The sequence below is a fragment of the Cyprinus carpio genome, chromosome B15 (assembly GCF_018340385.1).
Source record: "Cyprinus carpio isolate SPL01 chromosome B15, ASM1834038v1, whole genome shotgun sequence".
Taxonomy (NCBI): domain Eukaryota; kingdom Metazoa; phylum Chordata; class Actinopteri; order Cypriniformes; family Cyprinidae; genus Cyprinus; species Cyprinus carpio.
The window spans coordinates 17295373-17313066 of record NC_056611.1 but is presented as its reverse complement, the minus strand read 5'-3'; the positions used below and the strand labels follow the sequence as shown (position 1 = coordinate 17313066).

Genomic DNA, 17694 nt, shown 5'->3' with positions numbered 1-17694 from the left:
CCACTTCTTAAAGCTGAAGTTAGTAATTTTTCCAATATAAAAATGCTTTTTCTCATATTCAGAGAGAACTATAAGAAAGCCATTTGAAGGTTGTTTTCTGAAAAGTGTAACACCGTGGCTCTATTGTAGTAGCAAAACATTTCCAACCAGCTACATTGACTCAACCGATGGTGTGAGATTGGGGCGGGTATATTTGTTTGCCCCACCAATGGCAGACAGGGGGGCGTGTCTGCAAACCTGTGTGAAAACAATCACTATTTTTCTTTTTGATGCTAGAAGGCACAGTACATTACACACTTAACCTTTCAAGAATAAAAGAACAGAATTGGATTACCACAGTAATTTAGATCGTTTTCAGGAACTGGGTCAATAACAAAAGCACCCTGTGATGAATTTACCTGAATTTCCACTCCATAGCCCATGTAGACTGTCACGGTGTATGTGCAGTCCACATCCGTATTGTACCAGCTCCTGGCTTGCTGCGGTGTCTCTATGTAGCCTCCCGGCAATGTGAAATTGGTGTTGCACGGAGCTGCATTAGAAAAGGTAGAAGGACAGAGAGAGACAGAGAAAGTGTACATCAATAGAGGCGAGCCTTTTCTTATTCTCTCCATCTCACTTCACTGCATTCCCTCCCATCTTTAATTGTCTTTCAAGGTTTTCTCATTTTCTTTCTGGATCAACAGGAGCAGTTTTCCTGCCCTGCTGTGTAGGAACACGTGGACAATTCAGGGGAAATGGTCAGGTGAGCGAATACTTTCTTGTAGCTTTGAGCTCTTTCTGCTCTGTCGGGTCCTTCATCTCCCTCTAGAGTTAAACGCTGCTGCTGTTCAAGAGATATGTTCTCGCTCCATATAAATTCATATGCTTGGCTTAGTTATTAGGGATATGCAAAATTACATACTTTCATATTTAAACTGTCAGTTGGTTGTCTGAACAACTAGTTGGCTAGTGGTCTTAAGAAAGCCCTGTATAACTAGGCTGCATCACTTCTAACGGGGCCAATCAGATCCAAGTTTCTTATTATATGGACAATTGTGAACAATAAATAAATTGGTTAAAGATATTCAATAATAGGGATGCACTGATATAAAAAATCTGACCAATACCGATAAACAGATGATTAATTTTGTTATGCCAGGAATTAAAATTTATATACTATACTATTTTGTTTAAATGAAATATAAAAACTAAAACCAGTCACAACATTTTAACAACATACACCGTGAAAATTTGCTAAAGCTTAAATTTAACAATGCTATTAAATTATTTTTAAAGATTAACATTAAGTAAGTGTTATATGATGTCTAAAAGGTAATGGAAATGTAAGGTAACAGAAATGATCATGAACTACTCTATTATATAACCAATATTTGATGGTACCAAAAAATTATAAAAATCTCTAATATCTGCTGATAATAGATATGGTACCAATATATTGTGCATTTCTATTAACAGAACTTTTTAAAGAAGTCAGGGGCACTGATACTGTATGTCCAAATGTCCAAATGTAATACATGTAAAAATAATAATTAAATTAAATATAATACATATATAATAAATAAAGTACCTTAATTAAAATTAATAAATGCCCCCATATAATAATTTAAAGTTAAATGTCTAAATTCAAATGAAAGTTCAATATACACAAATTGCACAAAGTATTCAAATAATAATTCAATTCAATATAATAAATAAATAAAGTATCTTAATAAAAAAAAATAAACGCCCACATATAATAAATTATAAAAATAGTTAAATATCTAAATTTAACTGATAGTTCAATCTACATAAATTGCACAAAATATTATTTATATTCAGTGACACAAACTCTTGCATTTAAAAATACTTTCATAAATGTATAATGTATTGTTTTCAAGCTTTTGCTCTGTGACTTTAAAGGGACAAACATGTAGCCTGCATTAATCTTAAAAATAAATTTTTCTAAACATTAAAGGGCTAACTTATATTATATGGGGTTTCTGACCCCTGATTTTATTGCACAAAATTATCAAAGACCTCATGTAAGAAGGCACCAAATGCAGTGGTATAAAACTACTTATCCACTGGCATCTCAAAACCCACATCTTTCGGCAAAAGCAGGGCAGGTAAACCTCTGAAGAGCCCAAAATTAGGCATCAGGGAGCTGTGTGAAAAATATGTAAATCTAAGTCACGCTGATCGTGTGAATGGTACCTGGCGTCTGCATGGTCGTAATAACCGTTGTGGTGATGATGGTGGAGGTGGTGGTCTCGTCATCCAAATCCCCAGATATTGATGATGCTTTTACAGCAACATCACTTCCTGGAGTGCCATGTTCTGCCTTGAGTACTGAGGACTTTTCTTTGTCTCTTTTCCCTGGGATTGTTGCATCTTTGGGCTTGTTGTTTAAGGTTGGAGTGACATCTCCTTTATCTGACTGTTTGGAAGCAGGTGGTGTGGATGTGTGCACATCAGTGGTGGTCAGTGATGCTATGGTCATAGACAGGGGTGGTTCCTCCGTGCTTCTCCTCTGCGTTTCTGCTGAAGGTTTGTGTTGGATGTTGGGCATGTGTGGCTGGGTGAGGGCTGCGGCCGATGGAGCCAGTGTGGTGGTTCTGGAAGCTGCTACATCAGAGAATGGAGGCGCATCCTTGTGTGGGACCAGCTGTGTGGACAGATCCTGAAGGAGATGGGAACTAGACGATGGCATTGTGGGATGGTGAGCTGCCCCTCCGCTGTCTTGAAAATACTGCTCGTGGCTTTGGCCCCGGGGGTCGTAAGGCGGGTAGGACTTAAAAGGCGGATGGTGGTCGAGGCCACTGTAAGGGGGAGCCGTCGTGAACAGCGGAAGGTCTCTGTCTGTGTCCTGCGTGGTGTGATATGGATTGGACCCATCCTCTGCTTCAACCTGACCTCCTCTTTGGGTCACTGCTAACCTCCCATGCATATAAGAACCTGGAGAACACATTTAATACAAGCAGAGCTCATTATGAAATATAAAGTGAGTTTAGAACAGTGATAAACTTGCCCAAAGCATAATTTCTGATGAAAATGTACATTGATGAAAGAGTTTTGATTTGACATTCTGAATTCAACGGTAAATTCAACATCCTAAATGATCAATCTCATTTATTTCTAGCACTTTTCATGTTGATCAGGTGCTTTACATTTTAAATCATATCAGCAACATTTATAAAACAACATATCCTAACAAATAAAACCACAGTTAATTCCCCCATAAACAACTGCAGAAAGATCAGTCGCTAAAACACCGAAAATCAATAACTAAAACATAAAGCAACACAGAAACCTCAAAGCAAATAGATAATACGTACTTTGTATACTCAAGCTACAAGTTTTTGTTTTGAAATGTGTTTTTTAACAGTGATATGCTCAAGTATATTGCCATAGAAGATCCATTTTAAATTCTCCAAAAACTTCTTTTGTAAACAGTTCTGAATTCTTTTGGAAAATTTTGATTATCTAAAATCTAGTTCTAAGAAACTTTTGTGCAGTGGAAAGGTTCCATAAGAACCTTCATTTTTAGGAATCGATGGCTAATTGAAACCACAAAGAAAGGTCATACAGTTTGAAAGACATTAATCATTCATTTTCAAATATTTTCATAATTAAGAAAAAAAAAACACCAATTTTCAGTGCACCTATAGTCAATTGTAGGAAAAAAAATTCCAAATGCCTTCTATTCTTTGCCAGCAATGAGGTAGCTTTTTGTTTTGTGTGCATATTGTGAATAACTCTCTAATGTCCAAATATCCATAATAATATTCAAATATTTTTGGAATATTTTGGTGGGGGGGACTGTGTCTTACTGCTGATGAAAGACATGGAAAGCCCCTGGTGAAAACGCATGAAAAGCATTTTTAAAAAAAGGAACTGAAAAAAAAAAAATCCTGCATAAATAACTTGCAATTTTATGTTTCAACCAGAGATTCTTGATAGAGAGGCCAAAATGTACTTTTAAAAATATTTTATTCAGGTAAATCCAAGTAAAACAGACTAAAATGAATAAATACAGCAAATTTAAACTATATTTTCATTAAAAATAAATAAATAAATAATAAAATTAAAAGTTGTAAAAATTAACACTGATTAATAACTACAATTATAACTTGGGTGTTCAAACAACTGTAGTCCTTTTTAACATATTTCAAAGACAAGCACCCTCCTTTGTGCAAAGCCTTGCAACAAATTTCCTCACTATACCACCCAAGGAGAGGAGGACTGTGCCGTTTATATGGCATGTGATGCTTTGTGGTTTAGCCATACGAAATTGCAAAAGATTCAAACTGCGGGGTCAGAACCCATAGCACATTAACAAAATAGAGAAGTATCCACTAAATGGATTATGATTGGAGATACTTTGAAAACGCTGCGGAGCGTGTGGAGGAAAAAAGATAAACTCCTTCGCCATAATTGTTCATTTGAATGCTCTCTCTCCTCCCCTTGCCAATTAACGAGTCCAAACCTTCATCAGGCGGCACCTCGTAAAGAGTGGATTTGAGAAGTGTAGCGGTGAAAATGGATCTCCCCCACCTGCACCTGGTGAGATGTAATCAGCCGGCCTTCAGGAGGCTGCTGCGTGCCGGGGAACTTTTGATTTCACAATGCTTCATTTGCACCCTAATAGCTCTCTTTCTGTTTCTCGACTTACTAATAACAAGCTGCTTCCAACAACGGAGGCCGGAGTATCTGAAGCGCATTCCCACGAAAGGAAAGGAGAGGATGATATCTCAAACCGAACGGAACTGATGGGCTATATTTTCCCCTTATCCTATGAAGTGTCAGAAGCCAAAGATACACATCGTTTCGTCGAGCAGTGATGTGTGTTTTATGAGAGATTGACTTCACTTTGAGGGTAAAAATCACATCGACATCTAACACATCACTCAGATCCAGGCAAAATGACACATGAGAGACAAAGCAAAGGGCAGGAAATCCTCAATTCCTGTCATCTATTTAGAATTCAGCCATTTGTAGATTTTTTTTTTTTTTTTGACGAGGACATCGAAACGCAAATAGCGTGAGCTTTATGTCAATCAGGTTTTGCTTTGATTCATTTATTAGCTGTGCCCTTACATGAAATTTCAAATTTCAAGGTTGTTAAATTAGACAGGATGAATGTAATGAATGTGCCTAATGTTATGAGGTGAATTATTATCCATTTCACCCTGAACGCTAACATTTCTGGAAAGAACCACTCGCAGAAGTTTGTATCTTGGGAGTTCCTGACTTATAAAAAGCTTCTGAAATCACTATGCATATCACACTCAATGTCACAGGGATTTCATGTTGAAAAAAATCAGCATTCCCAAATGCTTCCCAGTGGAAAGTCCCATATACCCCCTACACTTCACATAATGCCAGCAGTTCATAGTCCAGGCTCCTCTAAAAACTTCAGGAAAGACCAAACAGATGTGGTGCGCTGAGGCAGGAGAGTGTTTGATTTGCTCCATTAGTGCTGGTGGAGTATAAACAGAATCTCTCAGACTGACTTCACTGTCTGTTCAAAGGTCCCTCAGTGCTGTGCTCTTCAATGGCTGGATTTGACTTTTAAATGACCATGAGCCTGCCTTAGAAGCTTTTTACACAAACCAGCGGGGGAGTGTGGGCTTTGTTTTACCCTCTGTTGCATTTTCTCTTAACTTGCAAATAGGTATGTTCACTGAACTCCTATTTAAAGCGACCCTTATGCGCGAAACACATCGAAGGAATAATAACTGCAAATAACAGCTAGAGGGAAAAGTGGAGTTCCACTCATGTTTATGCAAAAAGTTGCCCTGAGACATCTGTAAAGAAGGACATCATTTACTAGTCATTATTTATAAGAAGCTTTTATCCAAAGTGACTTACAGTACATGTATTACCTGGGCAATCCTTCTAGAGCAATCTGCGGTCTGCTTTCACAACCTCCAAAAACCTGTCCTACTTTTGAGTTCATAAGTTGTCCCCAAGAGTTTTTGTACTTTAGGCACGTCCCAATTTGTGTACTTGTGCACTATTCTAGCCATTTTAAGTATTAATAGTGTGATCATACTGAAAATTCCAAAAAGGAAATATGCACTTAATTAACAGGAAAAAGAAATGCGGAATGTTGAGCATTTCTTGCTCTTAACTGTTGGAGCAGTAATTACATGCTGGAAGGGGCAGGGCTATTCATATACTACTAGACAGTGGTGTACACAGTGCATAATTTGGGACACAATATTCGTACGCACTATTACACACTGTCCTAACTAACTCTGACAGTGGTACACGACGAGCGACAGCGAATTCTATTTTGGAAAAGAGTTTCTATTTCTGTGACGTTTTGGCTGCAACAACAGCATACAAATTATGACAATGACAATCTCAGGTACTGAGTATTTGCTTTATTTAATGTTAAAAGTATTTAATGCAACTGCGAGATTGTTTATTATTTTGCGTGACCTTTATACTGAAAGTGACAATGTATAATATACCTCAGATCTTAAAAATAAATCAAAGCAAACATGAATATTAAAACTGTAAACTCAGTGTAAACAAATGAATATATTCCATGACAAAGACTGTATCAGTCACTTGTTAAAATGGTTTTATATGTATGAATTAGATTATGCACTTATTTATTTTGTGGCAAGTGCAGTGCGCTTGCAGACAGAGCCCACCCACACTCTCTTCTGATTGGCTGTGATTTTTGATTGAATTCTCATTGAGTTGTGTCACATCTGGTGTGGAGAGACAAATTGTTTATCACTGGAATCTTTTTGTTAGGACACTGCGTTAAAATTACATAAAAGGCTTAAAGGGATAGTTCACCCATAAAAGGAAATTCTGTCATTAATTCCTCACTCTCATATCATTCCAAACCTGAAAGACCTTCGTTTATCTTCTGAACACAAATTAAGATTTTTTTTTATGAAATCCAAGAGCTTTCTAACCCTGCATATACAGCAACACAACTACAATGTTCAAAGCCCAGAAAGGTAGTAAGGACTTCGATAAAACATCAGTGGTTCATCCATAATTTTATGAAGCTACAAAAATAAAAAAAATAACAACTTTAATCAAAAATTTCTTTATAAAATTACGGTTGAACCACTTATGTCACATGGACTATTTTAACTGTGGTAGTTGTGTTTCTGTCTATGGAGGGTCAAAAGGCTCTCAAACTTTACCAAATTAAAAATCTTAATTTGTGTTCTGGAGATGAATAAAGGTCTTACAGGTTTGGAGCGAAATGAGGGTGAGTAATTAATGACAGAATTTCCATTTCTGGGAGAACTATCCCTTTAAACAGTATAAACAGATTGCTTGCAACACCAAGGTAACAGGTTTGATTCCCAGAGAATGCACAGACCAACAAAAATGTTTGCATTAAATGCTGTGTAAGTTGCTTCAAATGAAAGAATCTAACACGTACAGTACATGACAAAATCTGATCATCTGATGATGATGAGATGACGTCTATTACACATTATGTGCAATATGTGTAAATATGTAAAAATTTGAATCAAACTGATGTTATTATTAATTTCAACAGAATTAAAAATAAATAAATAAATAAATAAATATTACAACAATACAGATGAAAGATAGTCTTAAGGTTTATTACAGGTCTACAGGACAGAAGAATTGGAAACTAGACAAATGTTGTGCTAATATACTTGCATTAGACTCAAATAGCAGCATCCCATCAAGACAGCTATTGCTTCATCTCCCAGAGCTCATGCATCAGATATGTGACTGGAGGAGCGAGTGTTTGACTTTGACAGTAAAAGTTGACGGGTAACAGACGGACAGTTTTCTGTGATGTCTTTCCACACACCACCCAGCAAATTCTTTACTCAACTTTTGCTTGCCACTGTTTGCATTGATTAAAGTATTACCGGCTCCTTGGAAGGGATGTTTCTCTGTCCCAGCCCTAAGTGAATTTTGATAACAGCTCAGTAAGGAGAAGTTGCGGGCACCGTGCTTTAAGAGAATGAAACAGATGGTGAGAAAAAGGCGATGGAGAGACAGATACAGAGAGAAAACACACACCACAAGCCACAAGGCATCTACTGAAAACTGTAAAAAAGAGAAAGACTGCGAGGCAAAGCACTCCCCTCCCTATTGTGTACAGCTAGCATCAATAATGCACCAGGGAAACTAACACAGCGCCTCCCTCACAGCTATACATCTGCTTCAGCTCCCTGCGCCTCCACTGTGGCCCCCGCTCAGCAAAAAAAAAAAAAAAAAAATTCAGGAAGGAGCACACTGCCAAGTCTTAGTTATGAAAAAGAAAACAAGAGGGAAAAACAAATCAAACTTCAATTCTGCCACCGCAAGTAACTTGCAACGGCTTCTCTAACACATCTGACATCAGTCATTTAAGTCGAGCTGCTTAATTTACTAGAAGTGGTGAATAGGAAAATACATCAAATTACTTAAATGACTCATCATATAACTTAAGTCATCTACCTTCTCAGCCAAGGATTCTTCATCTTCTTCCCATTAACAGTCATGCTGTCCTTTTCTTTTATTGTCCTCCATCTATAGCTCTCCCCACCTCTTTCTTTCAGCCAAAGTCAAAGACACAAAGGCCGACTGAGTGATGGAGAACCGCCTCAAGAGGCACTTTGATGTTTATCATTGAGCTTTTCAAAGACTGTAACTAAAAATGGGGCTTATCTCGAACAGACTGCGGAATCCAAAATAAACGGAGCTGATTACATTCCCGAGCATCTTTATTCACTGGAGGAATGGTTTGTGGAAAGGCCTAAAACACTGTTTGTTCCATCATTTTTTTTTTCATCTAAAAAAATAAAGATTGGCTCTACAGGTGATTTTTTCAACCCTTTTTTTTAGGTCAGAATAAAACTTAGCATTCTGACCCATTTATCAAAGCATTCCACTCAGTTCTTTCAGAACACAAAGACAGTAATAACAAAATGCTTTCTAGAGCACCAAAAACTCAGTGTAAATGGTGGTCACAACCCCTTTTTACTTCCATAATATGACATATTTCCAATTGAAACAGGATATTAAACAAAATATTAAAGTGGAAATGAGTGAAAAGTAGGTGTTTCATACCTGAATGGAGCCAGATTGAATGAGAGTTTGTTAAAACAATGTCTAAATTAAGCGATTAGGGTATTGATTAAGAGTGTGCACAGTCTGTGTGGGCTAAGCAACAGAAGTGGAAAATATAAGTTTATTTATTTTTAATCATGTTAAAATTATTATTATTTTTTTTTAGCTGCACAGCTCAAATAATACACAACTTTTTACACGAGTGCTTTTTTTTAATAAAAATATAAGCTTTTTATTTTTGCTTTTAAATCATCCAATAATGGGCTCCATTCATTTTCAATGTAAGTGTCATTTAAAAATAATAGTAATAATAAAAAAGAGAAAGAGTGACTGTCCAAATTATTTTTGGTGGTAATCAACATTATCAATTTATTTTGACCTGTATTGAACCTGAAATATTCTTTTAAGAAGTGCAACTCTCTCTAATACAAATGTGACAACTGCACACATCTGCTTACACACACACACACACACACACACACACACACACACACACACACACACACACACACACACACACACACACACACACACACACACACACAGCACTTTTTATTCCCAGAGGAAACTTGAAAGAATGTCACTTCAGTTATGATGAGCCCTTTCAGAGAGCATGAAGGAAATTAAGGGGAGAAGTGAGATGAGGTGGCTATATCACCCCCTAAATTGATTTTCTTTGATTCGTGTCTTCCCCACTCACAGTTCAACACTTACACTCCAGACACACAAGGCTTCATAATTAATCTATTTGGATGGCAGAGAGCTTCTCACAGACTCCAATTATATTGAGAGGGAGAGAGAAAGAGAGAGACTCAGAGGTGAGTAATCACTTCTGCAACACACTATATTGTCATCACATACACAATCTGCATTTTTAACTCTTAAATGTATTTTACATACTATGTAGTTTTAATATAACTCATTATATAATGTTTGAATTATTTATCAATATGTTTATGGTTTGTATGTGGCCAGAAAATAATAACAAACCACATATTCAACCCAGAATGACATTCATACATGGTACTAAAGTATTGTAAAGTATTGTTAACTGAAGCTAAAACTAAAAATGTTGTTAATTGTAATAAAGCTCAAAATAAAATAAAAATTTAATATTAGATGAAAATCTTAAACTTAAGCTTAAAAAATAGAAAAGTTTACTAGCCAACTAGCTAAAATAAGTTGAAACTAAATTACTAAAAACGACTAAAACATTTACAGTATATATATACATATTGTATATTATGTGTGTGTGTGTGTGTGTATAAACTACTAAAAAATACAAACACGGATTACTAAAATTAAAATTAAAAGTGAAAATATAAATGAACACTAATTTAAAATATTTATAAGCACAACAGCATATTAACAACGTTATAAAAACACTGTTCTGTGACCTAAACCATCATTTTTGTTTCTTTTTTAAATGTAACCAAATTACAAATGAATCTAATGAATAAAATATAAGTATATAATTGAAAATAGATACTTCAATAGTATATAAACAATACTAAAACAACACTGCAAATATAAAAAATAGAAAATAAAACCCTAAAATAAAACCCACTGATTGTGTTATTAAAGGTACAGTTCAATAAAAAATGTAAAAGTCTATTATCATTTACTCACATCCATTTACTGAAATACTGAAAAAAAGTGAATATTCTTAAAGAAAAAAAACTTGTATTTTAGTATTTTAAATCAGTATTTCAGTGATTGCTGATAGAATGGACATTTTTCCATGAACTATCTCTTAGTTCTGGGTCATTCCAGGTAACTGATCCTGTACTCAGCGTACTGTACAGTTATAAACATCACCTAAATGCTATAACAGCTCATGATTCACTCAAGTTTCTTAAAGTAAACCTATAGCTTCATTTACACAGCTCCATCATTTACACAAGATCTAAGAATGCACGGAAAGAGAGACACCAGGGAAACAGCACACACCATAAAACATATTGGCATTCTCAAATAATGCCAGTAAAGGATGCATCCAGAGACACACACTCTCAGACATTTTAATCTACTAAAGTAAACAATGGCGATGTGAAGCGTTTTTAGTGCGGTAGCAGCCTGACAAATCCTGCAGCATTGCTCTGACACATTCCAACACCCTTCATTATCTTCAACCCCGTCACACATAATTCAAAGCCCCTTTGAAACTTCAAGCTGGGAGAGAAAGTGTTCTCTTTCAGCCCTATTCTGTCACAACAGAGAGCAATCCAAGTTACTAGGAAAAGCATACTGAGTTGGTTTGACATCTTTCACAATTCATCAGAGATAACAAAGGCAATTTGCAGTACCTGCAAAACACAAAGAAGCCGCACAGTCTCAGAACGCAAATAAGATATGATGAGAAAGTAATCAGAGCATTAAAAGGTCTAAGAAAACATCCTCTGCTGCAGTCTACCGGGGGCCGGATTTCGGCGTAGACTAGCAAGCTGAAAAACAGTTCCCTACACTCAATTGGGTATGTTGTGTTTACTTCAGTCGGGATTGTGATTGCTCCAGTCGTTTACATCAGATTGCTTCACAATTGTGATGAAACAAGCAGTTATTTTTAAACCACTCTCATCGCTACCTTAAGAAAGACCTGTTGTGAACTGGAAAATGCAGTAAAGGTTTTTGTTGAGGGTTGAAAGTAATGGTGATTGCTGTGGCACTCCAGTAACTTTGAGTGTATGTGAATGGCTCTAATCTTGAAGCTCTCTTTACAATGTGCACGTAAAAACAAGCACAACATTTTGTTCCAGATTACTTAAGAAACTTGATTGTACACATTCTGTAAGTTTTGTGTATGTTGAAGGCTCTACTAAAGCATTGCTTTTAAGAATGCAATAATATTATTTGATTGTCACAAAGAGAAATAATTCTTACTATCATTTGAATTGTAAGTGTTGGGCTGACAATTGATTAAAAATCAATTACTAATTTAATAATTTAAAAATATGTAACTAAAATAAAAAAAAGAAATAAATAATTGTAGTTTATTCCCACACACATAACAAATCAAATTTTTAATTTCTTTTATAAAAATATAACCAAATTACAAATGAATTAAATAATAAACAGCAAATAAACATTTTAAATTTGAATTATAAAAAATAAAAATATAAAATTATTTTTTTTAATTACTTTTTTAACCAAACTAACTATATTTTTTAAAATATAATTATGTGTGTGTGTGTGTGTATATATATATATATATATATACACACACACACAGTGCTGTGAAAAAGTGTTGGCCCCCTTCCTGATTTCTTATTTTTTTGCATGTTTGTCAAACTTTAATGCTTCAGATGATCAAACAAATGTAAATAATAGTCAAAGATAACACAAGTTAACACAACATGCAGTTTTTAAATGAAGTTTTTTTTATTATTAAGGGAAAACAAAATCTAAAACTACATGGCCCTGTGTGAAGAAGTGTTTGCCCCCCGTTAAAACTTTATCACACCTGAGTTCAATTTCTCTAGCCACACCCAGGCCTGATTACTGCCACACCTGTTCACAATCAAGAAATCTCTTACAAAGTGAAGTAGACCAAAAGATCCTCAAAAGCTAGACATCATGCCGAGATCCAAAGAAATTCAGAAACAAATGAGAAAGAAAGTAATTGAGATCTATCAGTCGGGAAAAGGTTATAAAGCCATTTCTAAAGCTTTGGGACTCCAGCGAAACACAGTGAGAGCCATAATTCACAAATGGCAAAACCATGGAACAGTGGAGAACCTTCCCAGGAGTGGCCGGCAGACCAAAATTACCCCAAGAGCACAGCGACGACTCATCCAAGAGGTCACAAAAAAACCCCCAACAACATCCAAATAACTGCAGGCCTCACTTGCCTCTGTTAAGGTCAGTGTTCATGACTCCACCATAAGAAAGAGACTGGGCAAAAATGGTCTGCATGGCAGAGTTCCAAGACAAAAACCACTGCTGAGCAAAAAGAACATAAAGGCTTGTCTCAGTTTTGCCAGAAAACATCTTGATGATCCCCAAGACTTTTGGGAAAATACTCGGTGGACTGACGAGACAAAAGTTGAACTTTTCGGAAGGTGTGTTTTCCATTACGTCTGGTGTAAAAGTAACACCGCATTTCAGAAAAAGAACATCTTACTAACAGTAAAATATGGTGGTGGTAGTGTGATGGTCTGGGGCTGTTTTGCAGCTTCAGGACCTGGAAGACTTGCTGTGATAAATGGAACCATGAATTCTGCTGTTTACCAAAAAAATCCTGAAGGAGAATGTCCGGCCATCTGTTCGTGACCTCAAGCTGAAGTGAACTTGGGTTCTTCAGCAGGACAATGATCCAAAACACACCAGCAAGTCCACCTCTGAATGGCTGAAGAAGAACAAAATGAAGACTTTGGAGTGGCCTATTCAAAGTCCTGACCATAATCCTATTGAGATGCTGTGGCATGACCTTAAAAAGGCAGTTCATGCTCGAAAACCCTCCAATGTGGCTGAATTACAACAATTCTGCATAGTTGAGTGGACCAAAATTCCTCCACAGCGCTGTAACAGACTCATTGCAAGTTATCGCAAACACTTGATTGCAGTTGTTGCTGCTAAGGGTGGTCCAACCAGGTTTATGGGATAAACACTTTTTCACACAGAGCCATGTAGTTTTGGATTTTGTTTTCCCTTAATAATAAAAACCTTCATTTAAAAACTGCATGTTGTGTTTACTTGTGTTATCTTTTACTAATATTTTAATTAGTTTGATGATCTGAAACATTAAAGTGTGACAAACATGCAAAAAAAAAAAAAAAGAGAAATCAGGAAGGGGGCCAACACTTTTTCAAAGCACTGTGTGTGTGTGTGTGTATATATGTAAATATATATATAACATTGTGATGTTCAGCATTGCATACCACATATTTAATACATATTAAAGAACAAAAATCAACTTATGACTAATAATTAATCATTTCAAGTATTAAATTGTACTGAATTAACATGTTAAATGGACAACCTTGCCATTTAGCATAAATCTGGCTGTGACAAATCTCTATAAATCTCTGCAGAGCAATAGCTATAAATCAATACTTACATATCACAGTTCCATCTTTTACCTTGTTCTATGTCTTCATTCATGATTTAGAGTCACAGACACCACTAAAGTGACAACTGCTCCCCTCTTTACTGTTGTTTCCCCTTGTGACTTCTGGAGATATCTGAGGGTTCACCTGTGTGCTAGATCTGAAGTTGCTAGACACAGCAGCGCAGGTGCCTCTAGTCCTCTCTACCTCTCCTTTCTTCCATTCTGCACACCACAGTGGAAAGGTTACTCTCACATCTCCATAATGACCAGAGACAAAGAACAAGCAGGGCGGATCAATGCAAGGACACCTGCTATCAGTGGCTGCTTATCGACCGGCAGCCAAGAGGAGCCAGTGATGCACTCAGGCAGGCATCACCTACTCCGTCCCAGCGGAGAAACAGCCGGAGCAAAAGAGAGAAAGACAGAGAGATAGAGCACTACCTAGCCAATGTATCGATCGCTCTCCCTTTGCCATGTGTAAAGACAATCAACAAACCAGAGCAAAAGTGAGAGGCAATGTATAAAGTGACAAACAGTGTTAAGTAGGAACACACAACTTATATAATTAACACAATACTGTCAGTCCATGTGGTTTTTTTACTTATTCACCTGTTTGAATGTTCATCATCAAATTCACATTATCCTCCTTAGTTATGCAGCATAGTAGTATTGCTTTACGACTAGTTGGTTCACATAGTAAATATTATTAGTTACAAGTTCTATTACATTAATTGGTAACATTTAATAATAATGTTCATTAGTTAACATTAACTCCTTAACATAAACTAAGAATGAACAATATTTCCACAGCATTTATTAATAGTTAATATTAGGGCTTTCAGTTTAACGTGTTAACTTAATTAATTAATCAAGAAAAAAATAACGCAATTAAAATATTTTAATGCAGTTAACGCACTGACCCCGCCCCTAGACTTGTACGTCATCTTACATTTCATACAGTTGAGTGTTTACAAATATTATACAGGGCAAAAACTCCATGAATGCAGTTATGCCTCAAAATTCAAGATATTGCTACAAAATGATGACAGTATGAGTTTTTGCCTCATATTTATATCATGTGATATCACTCCACCAGTATTACGTGAGTGCTGATTTTGTCCCGAATAACACGAGCTTAATGCCTGTTTCACACATACTCCGTCTGCAGTGGACTCATTGTGCTTTCACACAGGATGCGTTTGCAGTCCGCTCCTGTTCCGCGGCTGTTTAACACAAACACAACATTTATCCATTACATTGATTTCAAATCCCAACATAATTAGCCTATACTGAAAGTGCTTTTTCAGGATTTTGATTCTCTTCTATCACAGAACAGTTCCACAATCTTTCATAGACATATTCACATTTAAACTCAATTAATATAGGCTAAACAACGTGCACAAGCATTGACTAGAGTGGCCGCGATCAGCTCCGGTAGCCACGTCGGAGCCGTAACGCGCCGCAGACGCGTGCAGTGGAAATCGGGGGTGAAACAGGCGTAAATGTGATTTTATACAACAGTTTAGTAAATAAGAAGTTGATATTGTGTTATAATTTAAACACAATATTTTGTGTTTTTGCTAAATTGAGCATAGAACATATTACCTGGCTTTAAAGCCACAGCAGAATTGTTGTGTCTCCGGGCAACACAGCGTGTTTCGTTTCTCAACGAACACACGTTTTGATCGAATCGTGAACCAATGACTCAAAGGTCCATTCATAAAGAGAGCCATTTACTTCATTCCTGAATGAATCAGCCGCTTGAACACTCCAATGAAATTTGGACTCATAAAGACATTTACTGCCACCTGCTGGCAGGTTTATAGTTTCTTATTTAGAGTAGGCCATTATTTCATAATAATAATAATAATAATATCATTAAAGGGAAAATTCACCCAAAAATGTAAAATTCTGCCATCATTTACTCACCCTCATGTCGTTTTAAATCTTTCCTTTGTTGAACATAAAAGAAGGTATTTTGAAGACTGTTTAACAAAGCTGTTTTGGTTACCAATGACTTTCATTGTGTAAACAAAAAATACTGAGATGCTTCTCAAATTATCTTCCTTTATGTTCCATAGTTTATGTTAGGCTGTTGTAGCCTAAATGCTTATGTGTAATAAATTTTATGTTGAATCAAATTAAATATTTCTTTCTAAAGCTACAGTTTGTAATACCTACTTGATACTTTCTCATTTAACACAAAATAGCTTTAAATAATCTATTGTGGGTATTTTCAGAGTCAAATTTATTTTGCAGTTAATTAGATTAATTAATCTACACATCATGTAATTAATTAATTAAAAATTTTAATCGACTGACAGCCCTAGTTCATATTAATTTCAACATTTATTAATGCATTATTAAAAATAAAAGCTGTGCTCGTTAACATTAGTTAATGCACTGTAAATGAACATGAACAAACAATGAAAAACTGTATTTTCATTAACTTACATTAACAAAGATTAATAAATACTGTAATAAATGTATTGCTCATTCATGTTAGTTAATACATTAACTAACATTAACTAATGGAACCTTATTGTAAGTGTTACCCATTAATTAATATATTATGACTTATAGAATTATTATATAATTGATTTTATAAACATATTTATAATAAATAATATTATTATTGTATATATAGATATATTTATTTAAATTATATTAATATAAATAATATATAATAAATTATAATGCAATAATTTGTTATTACATAAATTATTATATGAAAACAAAAAGATTGCAATAATTAATAGAAGATCTGTTTATATATATATATATATATATATATATATATATAGATAGATAATTACAATTAACTTTAATGTTTTTTCTTTTGTATTTTTACTGTTTATAAGTATAAATACAGTAAAAAAAATAGTAAAAAACATGTTCAGAATTCTAAATATCTTGACAGCATGACAGAATTTTTACAGTACTCTAATCTTATTATTTTATTTGTAACAATTTTCAAATCATACTTTTTTGGCTTTCCACAGCTCAGTCCTTTTCATTTTCTATGATGCGAGATTGCACTGAATAATCCTTCATTGTCCGTGCTTTTGGATGGTACCTTCAATTTCTTGTTCTATTTGTGCAAAACCAAAGAAATTCCTGTTTTTGAGATATGAGTGCATGCATTTGTTCCTTGTTCATGTTGGATGGAGCAGCTGCTTGGCTGTATTTCTTGCAGAAGGTTGTGCTCCTCAATCTAATTGTGTTTAGAGCATCCTGTGAGCACTCTGCTTTTTGTCCGTATCAAAGTAATAATCTTATGTCTTGGCACAAGCATGGCTGTGATACAATAAACAGGATCTGATTCAATGCTTGGTCATCGCTTATAAAAGAGTCTTTTCAGAGCAACTCCATTGTCAGCTTAACCTCCTCAGCAGAAACTTCAGTGCAGTGATTGATGGGAATGCGTCGTCTGGAAATGCTACAGATGCACTCCACTCCCTTGTTAGTTCTTCAAATGGGGAAAGAAATGAAATTATGTTCTTCATTAAACCCCTTTGGTGGGCACTGAATGTCACGGGCTGATCATAATCTGCAGAGTAAACCGTGTGCTCATGTTTGCTTTAAGAGGCTTT

The 17694-nt window shown here is 35.5% G+C and overlaps 1 protein-coding gene across 5 annotated transcripts in view; it reads right to left on the bottom strand.

Moving 5' to 3' along the window:
• Nucleotides 1–17694, bottom strand: part of LOC109103239 (seizure protein 6-like) — a 173999-nt gene that overhangs the window by 80998 nt on the left and 75307 nt on the right. For 4 of the 5 annotated variants that reach the window (XR_006156565.1, XM_042739539.1, XM_042739537.1 and 1 more), the window contains exons 2-3: nt 2197–2940; nt 399–532 (exon numbers count right to left, since the gene is read on the bottom strand). Coding sequence is in view for 3 of the 5 variants with exons in the window: in XM_042739539.1 (XP_042595473.1) it covers nt 399–532; nt 2197–2940 (878 nt within the window). In the remaining 2 variants the exon portion in view is untranslated. The remainder of the gene's footprint in view (nt 1–398; nt 533–2196; nt 2941–17694) is intronic. The other variant, XR_006156566.1, reaches the window with a different exon arrangement.